Source organism: Sclerotinia sclerotiorum, genomic scaffold (genome assembly GCF_000146945.2).
Source record: "Sclerotinia sclerotiorum 1980 UF-70 scaffold_5 genomic scaffold, whole genome shotgun sequence".
NCBI lineage: Eukaryota > Fungi > Ascomycota > Leotiomycetes > Helotiales > Sclerotiniaceae > Sclerotinia > Sclerotinia sclerotiorum.
Genome location: NW_001820831.1, coordinates 1,575,055 through 1,586,707, shown reverse-complemented (window position 1 = coordinate 1,586,707; position 11,653 = coordinate 1,575,055). Strand labels below are relative to the sequence as shown.

Sequence of the window (11,653 nt, the reverse complement as noted above, 5' to 3'; positions counted from 1 at the left end):
CAAGATCTAAACTCACCATCAACTCGGGTAAAGGAACTTTCTTGGCTGAAGTCCAACAGATTGATTTGCTTCTACTTTGAAAATGTCAAATAAGAACTTTTTGTCCGAAAACACATCTTTCTTCGAACAACAAGTATCTTTACCGCATTATTGAGGTCACGATCCGAGTTTAAATTGCACACTCTGGTGCCATGGTAATGTAGGTAATGATCAATTTCATTTTCAGGAATATATACGACGCAGAAGTGAGTATTCATAAAGACTTAAGACAGATCAATTATTATCAAATTCCGAGATTAACGCCTCCTCTCTCGAACTAGCTAGAAAATCTAAACCCAGTTAGTCAGTTAGTTAGCCAGTAACTTCAACCCAACATTATTAACTCCCCGCACCACAAAAAAAAATATCCAAACCCCCCCTCCTCATGCTAGGACTACAAACAGGACTTTCCACCCACGCCCTCGAGCTCCCAACCCTCCTCCCTTCACTCCAATCCACAACTTTCCACCCTCCTTCCGGTTCCTCATATATCTTACTCTGTCTCGTCTCTCGGATTCTTCTCGTTTGCTTACCATTACCATTACTTTCATTCTTTACCTTTTCAACTCGTGTACATCGTGCGCATTTATTTAAACTCCACATTGTGGTGTCATTTTTAAGACTGCAGAATTTTCCGCAGTGGGATGTTGATGTTGATGTTGATGTTGTTTTTGGGGCCTGGTGTTTGGTGTTTTGGAGGGAGAGGAGGAATTTGGTGCAGCGCCGGGTGTGGTGCGTTGTGTGGGCGCAGTCGTAGTGGGTGGTGGTTGATGTGCACATGGTGGGTGGTGTGTGAGCGGATGGACTGAGGTGGGGTGTTTTAGGTTATGGAGTTGGTGATGATGATGATTTAATTTGGTAGGGTGACTTTTGTTTGGGTTTCAGGCTGTGTTGGTATGTGTTGAGTTTATTGTGAGATTTGGTCTGAATGTGAACAATACTCTTGTTCTCTGGTCAGGTTTTGTATTAGAATGTTTACAAAGAGAACAAGGATATCAAAGGTAGGTTTGGAATTACAAAGGAAACGAAAAAAGTGATGCAGATTTATATAAGGGCAAATTGTTACTCAAAGGTCATTCTGCCATTCTTTTATACTGTTTCGTTGTTAAGAACAATGGCTTTATTTTTAGTTTTTACAAAGGATTTACAATTACACACTAACTAGGTAGATCAAGTAGGTTGAAGATTTCGAATTTGTATATTCAAATCCTCTGCCTTATTCCAAGGCAGTAGAGTAGAGTAGATAAATGAAGAACAGGAAAGAAACAAAAGCAAAACAACAATATCCCCCGAGTATTCATATGACGAGCACCACATTCCCAAACCCTTACGCATTAATCCCACGATTGACCTTTCAAAACCTTCAGAGCAACCCAGCAAATACATAATACATCATGTGTAACTGGATCTGCACCTTTGAGCGATGCCCAACGTGCGATGCCTGGAAGAAGATCACCTCTGTAGATATCCTATGTGTAACCATGGCCGCAATTCGCGGAAATCCTCAATTTTGCGATAACTACCGAGATTACGATAATATAATTGTAGGGGAATCACCATGCGAGACATGTAACAACAAGAAAGATGTTGAGAAGGATATGATTTCTTTTTTGGAAGCGTTAGATGAAATCCCAGATGTACCTTCACCTCCGGATTTAGGTTCTCTCCCACAATCAAACTCGTTCACGTACTCGGATTCGGAGTATGGTGATGATGAGGAGTTTGGAGACGGAGATGATACGTCTAAAATGTACATTCTTGGGAAAGCGGTTAGTATGTCAATGACAAGTTTGCCGGATGATACAACTGAAATGTACACTCTTGGGAAAGCGGTTAGCATTTCGATGACTAATATATCAATCACGAATAGGACTGATGATGCTGTAGAAAAGGTATCAGAAGAGGCTGTAGAAGAAGCTGTAGAAGAAGCTGTAGAAAAGGTATCAGAAGAGGTATCAAAAGAAGACAGCGACTCAGACTCAGACTGGGAGAGCATTTCCAGTTTTTCAGAAGTCTCAGCTCGATCATCTGAATATCACTATGAGCCCATGGGATTTTCCCTGAGAGGCGGAGTCCAGCTCGACGATGAAGACATGTTTGAGATTGAGGATATTTTTCGTGATGAGGGGTCTATTCAACAAGCACCACGTGTCTCTTACCCACTTTGTCATAAGAGAATCGAGGAGTTGAGAAAAGATTTATATTAGATTTTTGATTGGCTGGACTGATTTACTTGGATTTTCTTTTTTAGAATACGAGTAACAAGGGCGTTTTCCAGATGGAGATTTATACCCCTCTGCCCCATACTGCGCATCAGATTTGAAAAATTGAGCAAAGAAGTATTTATTAGATTTGCTGGTACAATCAATATCGTATTAGTAAGATTTCATAGAATTTAAGTCATACAAGAGTATTTTCCTTAAAAACAATGTGCCTAGTTATGTGTGTGAATATGTGTAAATATGTGAATATGTGTAAATATGTGAATATGAGTTTTAAAAATGTGAACTGCTGCAAACGCTAAACACTCTTTAAATTTGTGCACAAATAAAGGTAAGTTATAGAAATCTGAATTGAAGTAAACGCTTGAATATCTACTCGAGTATCCCATCTGGTAATCTCAAAAAGTAAAAGAAAAATGAAACCGATGTTAGAAAAACAAGAGATAAGATAAAGTGACTGGATTGCAGTCATCCATCGAAACATGCGACTTTGACATAGATAAGATGAGAATATATTAATTGCCACCTAACAAAAATATTTTCCTAGGAAATTTGGACGACTTTCCCACCGATTCTTCTTCACTTGAGAGGAAGCATGCAGAAGCGAGCGAGAGAAGAGCGGAATTCTCACATAATTTATAAATTCCTCAGGTCTGTCCGAGTCCGGTTGTCTATGGAGAACAAAGGCAAAAGATCTAGATATGCAAGCTCTTTAGCTGCTTCAGGAAATTTGCTACTTCTAATTTAAACCGCTGTGATCTACGCATGTGCAAGCCTGCAGGTTATAGAGCACTTGATTTCCCTCCTAAACTCTAGGCAATTCCATTCTTTATCGGTAAGATGGTCGTGGTATAATACCATTCAAACCCTAGCCTACTCAGGTTATTCACATTCCAAGGTATGTACTTTCATATTTGTTGCGGAAAATACCACCAGAGAAGGGTGATCATGAGTGGGCCGGAAGATCACATCAGGATGCTGGAACCCGATCAGGTGCTCAGTGAGTTGCCAGGTTCTCAGATACGATCTTCTCTCTTTAGCTTTAGTTTACTTCCATCATCGGGGTTGATTATTTTCATACGCTTAAGAAACACATACTCTTATACAATAAACTCACATACTTCTTTGTTTGAAGAAGCAGAAACGACTGTTGCATTCGAGGAGCGAAGCAAAGATCTCTCGTCTCGGCTACTATCTTGGCTGAAGATACTGGAAACAACTTTGATATGATAGAATTCTTCCACACTTGCTGGATAAGCCTTTTGGGGGGGAGTAGTAACCTATTCCGCGTCCAGCTTCTCATAGGCAGTAGAATCTCCTAACACCGACGACGGGTAGTATAGCAGTGTGTCAAATTCGCAGCGGAGGAATATTCTGGATAAAATCATGGCTTCCTGCTTGGCTCGCTCTGCGTTGCATTGCAACCACGATTTATTCCCTTCCCAGATGATGCTTTGAATCTTTGCACCCATCATCATCGTAAATTGGTTTCGGAATAATGTGAAGTACGTAGCAATTCTCCTATAACCAGTTTCGAAGGATGTAGAGAGATATGTTACCATTTTCATCCGGATCTTCCATCAGCATGACCCACCTGTCGTCCGTGTTACGAGATCTAAGCCCGATTTTCATCTTTTTCACATCTGTATCGCTGACTGGGAGATCCCAATGTGCTGTGAGAGACTCCTCCATAGGACTTTTCGAGCCACGTTCGTATGTGTTCAAATACCACTTCTTTATCTCCTTCTCATCTATCTCACTGCCTGAAGAGTCTTTCACAGCGGATTCGCTGCCCGTCGTTGGAAGCTCCAGTGTAGGCTCTAGCTGTTCCGCTTTGCTTGGTGAAGCCATCTTCTAATTTGCCTCCCAGAATGGGTTCAAGGTGTCCGGAGTAATCATGGTTTACCCTAACGGATTTCAATTTCTTCCTGAAAGGACCTCCTGGAAGCCTCAAGTTTATATAGGAAGAGCATCATGCACAGATATTCATTAGGCAAATGATAAAAAACGAGACTCTCAACATCTGAAGAACGGTAAACATACGAAGTAATTCTAGCTCCCTTAATTAGGGTCTACTTTTGATCAATACCATAAAACACGAAATGCTAATGGTTAAGAGTATTTACCTCATGGCAAAGGAAGATGTCTTTGGGACTTCTGTTCTGATCAAAAGGTAGTACTGCATCAAATGCACACACCATTATACACGAGCAAAGGAATATCAAGAACGAAATCTTGTTCTACGGACCCCTCATTTTCACCAAAAGGAGTGTATACTGGGCCTGTGATAATTAAGGACACTTGTGGGGAACAGCGAATTGGATGACATCGGAGGATCAGGTCTACGAGGGACATTACACTCTGTACGGTAAACTGTCGCATTGAAAACAGGTTAATACCGGCTCATCGTGAACTAGTGAGAAAATATGAAGTCGCCTCAAAAATGTTTTACGTGCATATAGTAGAATCCCGACATATGGGTTGATCTAATCGAGGAAGGGAATTGAACAGCTGGCTTGAATACCACTACTAGCATCAATCACTAGTACGTACCGTTTCAATGCTTCTACCCGATCGAGGTATCCGCAGAAGCGCGGATCAAATAGATGATGATGGCAAACTCATGAAACCAGGAGAGAAAGTACATAGAACAAAGAGTTGGAAGTGAAATATTGGCGGGGGATTACGAGTAAACTACCCTAAGAAAGGATATATATGTTGCTCTCGGAAGTAGACACTTATCCATATCATATTCCAAATCAAGATGGACAATAACAGGTATTAATTAACAAATAGATTTAAAAAAAGAGAAGAAAAGAGAAGACGAGTTTCAAGACTTGGCTTCCGGATTGAAACTTTCCAATGGATACAAGTGAGAAACCATTTATATATATAGAGTATTTCACTACTCCCATTAAGGGATCGTATCCAAGAGTCAGTCAGAACTACAGTTCGAAAATAAAAGCTGAGGGTGGTGGTGGCCTTACCAAATGATTTTACAAGATTACAAGAAACCCAGACTGAATACTCGAAAACCCTTAGAACATGCAAATGCATTTGAATACCTAGCCCAAACAAACCATATAAATGAATAGAAAATTCTGCATCCAATATAATCTCTTAACCCATATAAAAAGCACCACTAGCACTACCTAACTACCTCCCCCAAGACACCTACCAATCAAATCCAATCCCCCGTCTCAAAGTCCATCCGTCAAAACAAGCCCACAAGACCATCCATCCGATTTTCCAGTCCAAACAAACTACTAAAATCCACGCATCCATCACCTCCGCAAAACACACACCACACCTAATTCCATCCCTAACAAACCCAAAAAAAAAATCACATCACATCGCACCAACCAACCAACCACAATCCCCCAAAAACATCCTCGAAACAAAAACAAAAAAATTGAATCCGCCCGGGGTCGAACCGGGGACCTGCCGCGATAGAATCAATCCTATCATAATAGGATTGAGATTGTAAGGCGGACGTGATAACCACTACACCACGGATCCTGATTTGTGTTGATTTATAAATTGGGCAGTTCAGTTTTACACTAGGTCTTTGTTCATGCGAGATGGGGAATGGTTGATACCTAGGTAAGGGTGATGAGTAATAAGAAATGAGTAATGAGACAATGGAGTGGGGTGATTATTTGTGGTTGGGGAATTGTTGGGATATATGTGGGGTGCTAAGTATCATGTGGGTGTGGGGAATAGATAAAGAAGAGTGTTTTACTCTGTAGTTCTAGAAACAAAGAAACAAAAGAAGGGAAGAAAGGAATTATGATTATACTTCTGTAGTGTAGGCATATATAATTGAGTGACTGATTATAATAGAACAAACTTATATAAAAAAGCTAAGTATCAACTAGGTATACTCAAAAATAAAATAAAAATGGAATAAACCTAAAATAGATAGATAAAATACCCATCCCAACCTACCATCCTCCCATCCCATCCATCCTACATGCATCCATCCATCATGTTAAAACTCCTGCCGGTACCTTTGATCAATCAAATCAAACCTGTCAATCAACATTCTTCACTCTCCCTGATTTTCTGATGATAAATCTCTTCCCAGATTATAGCTCTCTTTCATGTCCATCCAGATTTGGCTATCAAATACTCTCTTTCAGACTTCATTCGGGCCCGTACTAAATGTTCAATTTGGTGTGCGATTTCCGTCCATTACATGTCCATGTAGGTATTATTGATCAATAAAATCATCTGCTTCCATCATCCATCTTCCAAATTGTTCAAATCTCCTCCCTCCTCTCATTTATTCTCAAACTTTGGTCTCCCCCATTCCTGGTTTAATAAAATCATCAATGTTAACTCGGTGAAAGAACGATATATGTCCGAACGGTAACCAGTGTTGTGCCAGTACATCATGAGAAATCATTATGAGTTCCGTTTCGATGAATTTAGCTGCCATCAGTCAGTATGAGGCCTTATGGAATAATTCTTGAAGAAGGAATACATACAGTTTCGATATCCTTGATTAGCAATTTGACCACGGCTCTTTACAATTCTTGCACCAGGCCATGCTTGCTCCCCATGACGAACTAATCCATTGTCACTAATATCATCGGCGATCCATGAAATTTGACCTCGAGGTATGTTTGGATCTCCAGTCAATTTAATAGCGCACAGAGAGCCTTTGTAAATCTTTGCATGTCTTTTCTTCGCTTCCCATACTTCAGGTGTTTCGTCTTTTCGTTCCAATATATTTGGTTCGTCATTTTTCTGAAATCCATCTCGTTGGTCTAGGAGTAAATATTCACAACCATGACCTGAATAATCCCCGACCTAGAATTGTGATTTGAGTCAGCAGATGATTAGGGATGCTTCTTTGATGATAATTTTGCTAAACCTAGCGTGTGAATAGCTGGAATTGAAGCTTTCAACATTCGTGAACTATGAATTCTTGATACTACTTGAATCATTTTAGATAGATTTGATCTAGACGGATTTAGTGCCCTAGAACAAATCGAAATATGAAATAAGTTTGAGTATCAAGAATCTCTCGTTCTTGGGGAACTTCGGGGTGTTAGAGACCCTGGCCTATTTCTTGTTGATAAGACATGATAAATGGTTATAAAATGTAGATGGATAAAGGCATAGAAAAGGCGTTGAAAGCTGCGGGATTAAATAGGATATTGAAAGATTTAATGAAGTAGGCAAACTTCCCGATCGATTGTTGCGAGCATTGATGTGAAAGTCCAGGGTCAACATGAACAGAGAAAATGAATATGAAACTTATATAAACTTACAAAAATACCTCTGAAAGGCTTATCCTCTGTCGGTGTGTATAATCCAAAGTCAAGAGTTGACCATGTTTGGATATCTTCTCCCATTCGTACCTGACCATTCATCTCCAACCAGAATCTAGTTCGAAAAGATTGCTCATTGATTTGAGAACGATCTTCGGGTCGACCCCATGTAGTTGTAGAAGACTGATCACAGACGGCAGAAAGATCTACTCGGGATTTTGCTGGTACATTCGGTGGTGGCCATTTACCCTCCTGCGGTGCGTTGGCGAGGTTTCTACCTACCAACGATTTTGCCAGTATGAAATTTGTAAAGGCGCGAGAGCCAGGATCATCACTCCTCACCAAAGGTAGCTCACCCTTGAGCCTGCGCTCAGCCTCGCCCAGATCCGATAGGGAACGATGAGAATAAGAATTGACATCTAATCGCAGACAATACTGAGACAAATATACCCTAGGTTCAAAACAATGAACGATGACTGAGATATCGTCCTTCCACGCAAAAAAATGAGGCGGTAACTTTTCTGTTATGAGTCTGTATAATCCGATAGAACCAGTCTCGGGGTGGTACTTGGAAATCAATATTTGTCCGTAATTCCGAGAATCGCTGAACCATAACTTGTTCTTCGTAAGGAACCAATGAGGATCATGAGATTTATAAAGCTCCTTAAAAGACTGACATGGTGCAGGAGAATCAAGGTTGACACCGGGAACGTTCTCTTGTACGAGGCGTCGCCAGAGGGAATCAGTTTTTGCCACTTCAAACAATGTTTTACATGATTTGCCTAATTTCGTCAAGTCGCAAGGCGAAAGATATGAAGCAATTTGACGAAGAAGCTCAACCGGAAGGTGAGTTAAGTTGAGTTGAGTGTCATTGGAAGATCTGATAGCTAGAGTTGGGGAGCATCACTATCAGCTATCATTCTTCAAAATTGGGACCGTCATGACGATCCATGCTTCATTGGAAGACCTTTGGAAGACCTTGTCATTTCGCTCAAAGGAAAGAGGCAGCTCGAAAGCCAAGAACACCAAGCAAGTACAACGCAACAGAGAAAACTACATACCCTGGAATACAGCACGTTTTGGTTGAGATGATTTGGGGGACGGTACTTCCTGGGAGGAAAAGAATTTACTCATATCTGGACTTTCTACTCCCTCGACCAACTGCAAAGTCGATTCGATACCAGGATCCAATCGACCATGCAAATATTTGTCGCTGTTCTCCATTTGATCGACTCTTCGTTAAAAGAAAGGGAAACTCGTTTGCTCTTCTTTATCGAGCAGGACCTCTAACTTGGAAGGTGGAATGGGATTTTAAAGAGAAAAGAGGAAGGTTTATGTCCTTATGACCACACCAAAATAGACTCGTTGCAATCTTGGAGATTGTGCCCGGAGATATGGTTGGATACGATGAGATGTCAAATGTGCTTTTGAAAATGTTTTTCTTGACGTCTGACTCTTATTCGATGATGATATCCTGACTGATCATTTGGTAATGCTCGCACGCATTAAAGCATTCCTATCTCTTGGTGAACTATGATAGATTTAGGAAAGCAGAGGCTAAATGATCAATTAGAAATGATCAAGTTTCTTGGGTTGGACTGACCGTCACTTACTCAGTATAATCACGGGCGGAAGTGGTGTGTATTGTTTGTATGAATATTAATGGGTTGATGAGATGAGCTTCCTATTTCAGATTGATGTCGGGATATTCGTCCGTTACTGTTTCAATTTCCATGCACTAGATGAGAAAGCTTAATTTATGCGATCTAAAATAATTTGGCGGATTTCATAGGTTGAGACTTGAGACGGCAGCCAAGGGAACAGGGTGGCAGGGGAGCAAGCAAGATAGGATAGATAGTCTACCTACCAAGGTATAAGAGCTACAGTATTTAGAGATGTATGAATGAGATGAGTGAGATGAGCGAGATGAGTTGAAATTATGAGGGAAGAAAAGGATTATTATTGTATATAGGTAATGTATATAATGTATGTATACGTAGTTGTATGTAGCGTACGCAATGTATGTGTTGTACCAAGTACTCCGTATATAGTAGAAATTGGTAGAAACATCAACAAATGTAAGAAAAAGGTACAGTACCTAGGACTTAGTTCACCGGTCCTGTACGGAGTATGCACAGCGGTTTCTGAATCAATCGATGAATGACGAATTACGAATTACGAATTGAAATTTCTTGGAGCTGACGATGACAAAAGAAGCCCTCAATCAAGCACCTCCAACCTGCAGATTACTAAACCTTAATTATCTCGAGACTCAAGCGAGGTAACAATGAGAGCTGATAAAGGAGTAAAATAGGTAATTATATACAAGAAGGTAGGTAGCAGAAAGTTTAAATTGAACCAAATACATCCGGGAGACGAGAATGATAATAGCTAGTCTGACGGAGTACATACCAGATAATTAGCTCAAATTACGACTTTGTCAATTCAAGGTTAATACCTAACTCCCCGCAAAAATGTTAATATTCATGTCATATCGGTGAACGGTTGGTATGTACGGAGCATCAGTGTGTCTTCCCGTGATAACGAGAGAGAAGTGACAAGAAGATGACAAGACTTCCAGGTTACAACTTTCTCTGGCATCTCATTCGTTCACAGCACAAACGGTTTGGAATGAATTGCTTGGAAGTGGAATGGAATTATCGATTTCCTATAAGCTATCAATTGCCAATATTGCCAATTCCCCCTCTCAAGCCTTAAATCACTGTCACAATCATATTGACGACTAAAATCACAACTGCCATCCCACGTTTTCTTTTCAGCATCAAACATCCACTCCTAGTAAGATTGCTACTCGGTATGTTTGTATATCAGCAAGTTTTGCAATCTCCTCTCGATCATCACTCGCAGATCTCGTTTGTATTGGTATCGGCACACCATACAGAACGATAATCATGCCACTCATGTCCCAATTCAATCCCCCTTCTACCACCTAATGCGTAGCACCGCGGGAAACATTTCCAAATAGATCTCTCAACCAATTTTTTTCATTTAGAACAGGAAACTCCGATGTCGCCGTCCTTCCTCATTCTTTTGCTCTTCGCGAACTATTCCTCTTCCATCCTTTGTCATACCCAGTAACCCAGTAACTTAAATCTTCACCGTGCCACCCTTACTAGCAAATCCCCAGCGCTTCCGGAAGGTGCTTACAGTACCGTGGAGAAACGTGATATTGTTCCCTCGTGGCATGACTGGGATGCAGGAGTGCATAATGATAGATAGTAACTTTGATAGTACTATGAAGAAATAGGAAGGCACAATATTGACGGATACGAGATACGAGGAGTACAAAGACGGTAGATGGGACCTGAAGCATAAGAGCACTACACATTTGTACCATGGAACTAGAATGTCGGTATATACTCCCACTTTCGACATTAAGCTTTCCCGACCTTGTATCTAGATCGATTCGTCATTCATGATCTGTGAAGGATGCTACGTTGATACACGCACAGTAGTTTCAGATGCGACGAGATAAGATTATGTACTCGGGATACCTATGGAGACTAAATCAAAAGTATATCTGCAATGACTTAGGGTTAATAAGTTTAACTACCGATAAGTACCCAGATAAACATGGGGATCATCCAGTCCAGTGACATCCTAGGACTCGCTAATTCGTAACGCAACGTTGACCACTGAACCTTATTCTAAAGCAACAATTTTATACTACCTACCTTTGCGCTTCTTCTTGACAGAAAGAGGTCTTTTTGAGATCCTTTTCTATCATTTTTACCGAATTAGGATTTCTTCCCTGCTTTTCCAGTGATGTACTTGACACAAGAATGAGAGAAACACGCACACACGGCTTAAATGCATTTTTTGGGAATAGCTTCATCTAGACGTTTGTAATCAAATTGGATACCTACCTATCGAGAAGTTGAGCATTCCGGGTGGATGGAAGTAAAGGGTCTGTAACTTTTTGATAGACCCTCGATTTAGAAAGACTACTATTAAAAGACTTAAGACATCAAACCTATCATTTGACAAAGATACATACATACTCATATCCACTCTTGTAATCCCATCCCAATTACAAATCCCTACTATATCATAACTCTATCCACATCCATCTGACTATCAAGGTTGACCACC

At 40.5% G+C, this 11,653-nt stretch overlaps 5 protein-coding genes and 1 non-coding gene across 6 annotated transcripts; 1 reads left to right on the top strand and 5 right to left on the bottom strand.

Moving 5' to 3' along the window:
* Positions 1-273: 273 nt before the first annotated feature.
* On the bottom strand, positions 274-642 carry SS1G_04579 (predicted protein; the record flags this gene model as incomplete). The annotated part of the gene is made up of 2 exons (XM_001594721.1): positions 274-320; positions 537-642. The coding sequence occupies 2 exons, from the start codon at positions 640-642 to the stop codon at positions 274-276; spliced, it is 153 nt and encodes a 50-aa protein (XP_001594771.1).
* Positions 643-1,433: 791 nt separating this feature from the next.
* SS1G_04578 (predicted protein) lies at positions 1,434-2,246 on the top strand (the record flags this gene model as incomplete). The annotated part of the gene is made up of 1 exon (XM_001594720.1): positions 1,434-2,246. One exon carries the CDS (start codon positions 1,434-1,436, stop codon positions 2,244-2,246), a length of 813 nt encoding a protein of 270 aa, XP_001594770.1.
* Positions 2,247-3,782: 1,536 nt separating this feature from the next.
* Positions 3,783-4,112, bottom strand: SS1G_04577 (hypothetical protein; the record flags this gene model as incomplete). The annotated part of the gene is made up of 1 exon (XM_001594719.1): positions 3,783-4,112. One exon carries the CDS (start codon positions 4,110-4,112, stop codon positions 3,783-3,785), a length of 330 nt encoding a protein of 109 aa, XP_001594769.1.
* Positions 4,113-5,674: 1,562 nt separating this feature from the next.
* On the bottom strand, positions 5,675-5,780 carry SS1G_14595. Its single transcript has one exon. It is a non-coding gene; the product is annotated as a tRNA-Val (tRNA).
* A 772-nt stretch (positions 5,781-6,552) lies between these two features.
* Positions 6,553-8,764, bottom strand: SS1G_04576 (hypothetical protein; the record flags this gene model as incomplete). The annotated part of the gene is made up of 4 exons (XM_001594718.1): positions 6,553-6,695; positions 6,752-7,076; positions 7,541-8,427; positions 8,602-8,764. The coding sequence occupies 4 exons, from the start codon at positions 8,762-8,764 to the stop codon at positions 6,553-6,555; spliced, it is 1,518 nt and encodes a 505-aa protein (XP_001594768.1).
* A 1,884-nt stretch (positions 8,765-10,648) lies between these two features.
* SS1G_04575 (predicted protein) lies at positions 10,649-11,288 on the bottom strand (the record flags this gene model as incomplete). Its single annotated transcript, XM_001594717.1, has 3 exons — positions 10,649-10,794; positions 10,826-10,902; positions 11,236-11,288. The coding sequence occupies 3 exons, from the start codon at positions 11,286-11,288 to the stop codon at positions 10,649-10,651; spliced, it is 276 nt and encodes a 91-aa protein (XP_001594767.1).
* Between the last annotated feature and the right edge of the window lie 365 nt (positions 11,289-11,653).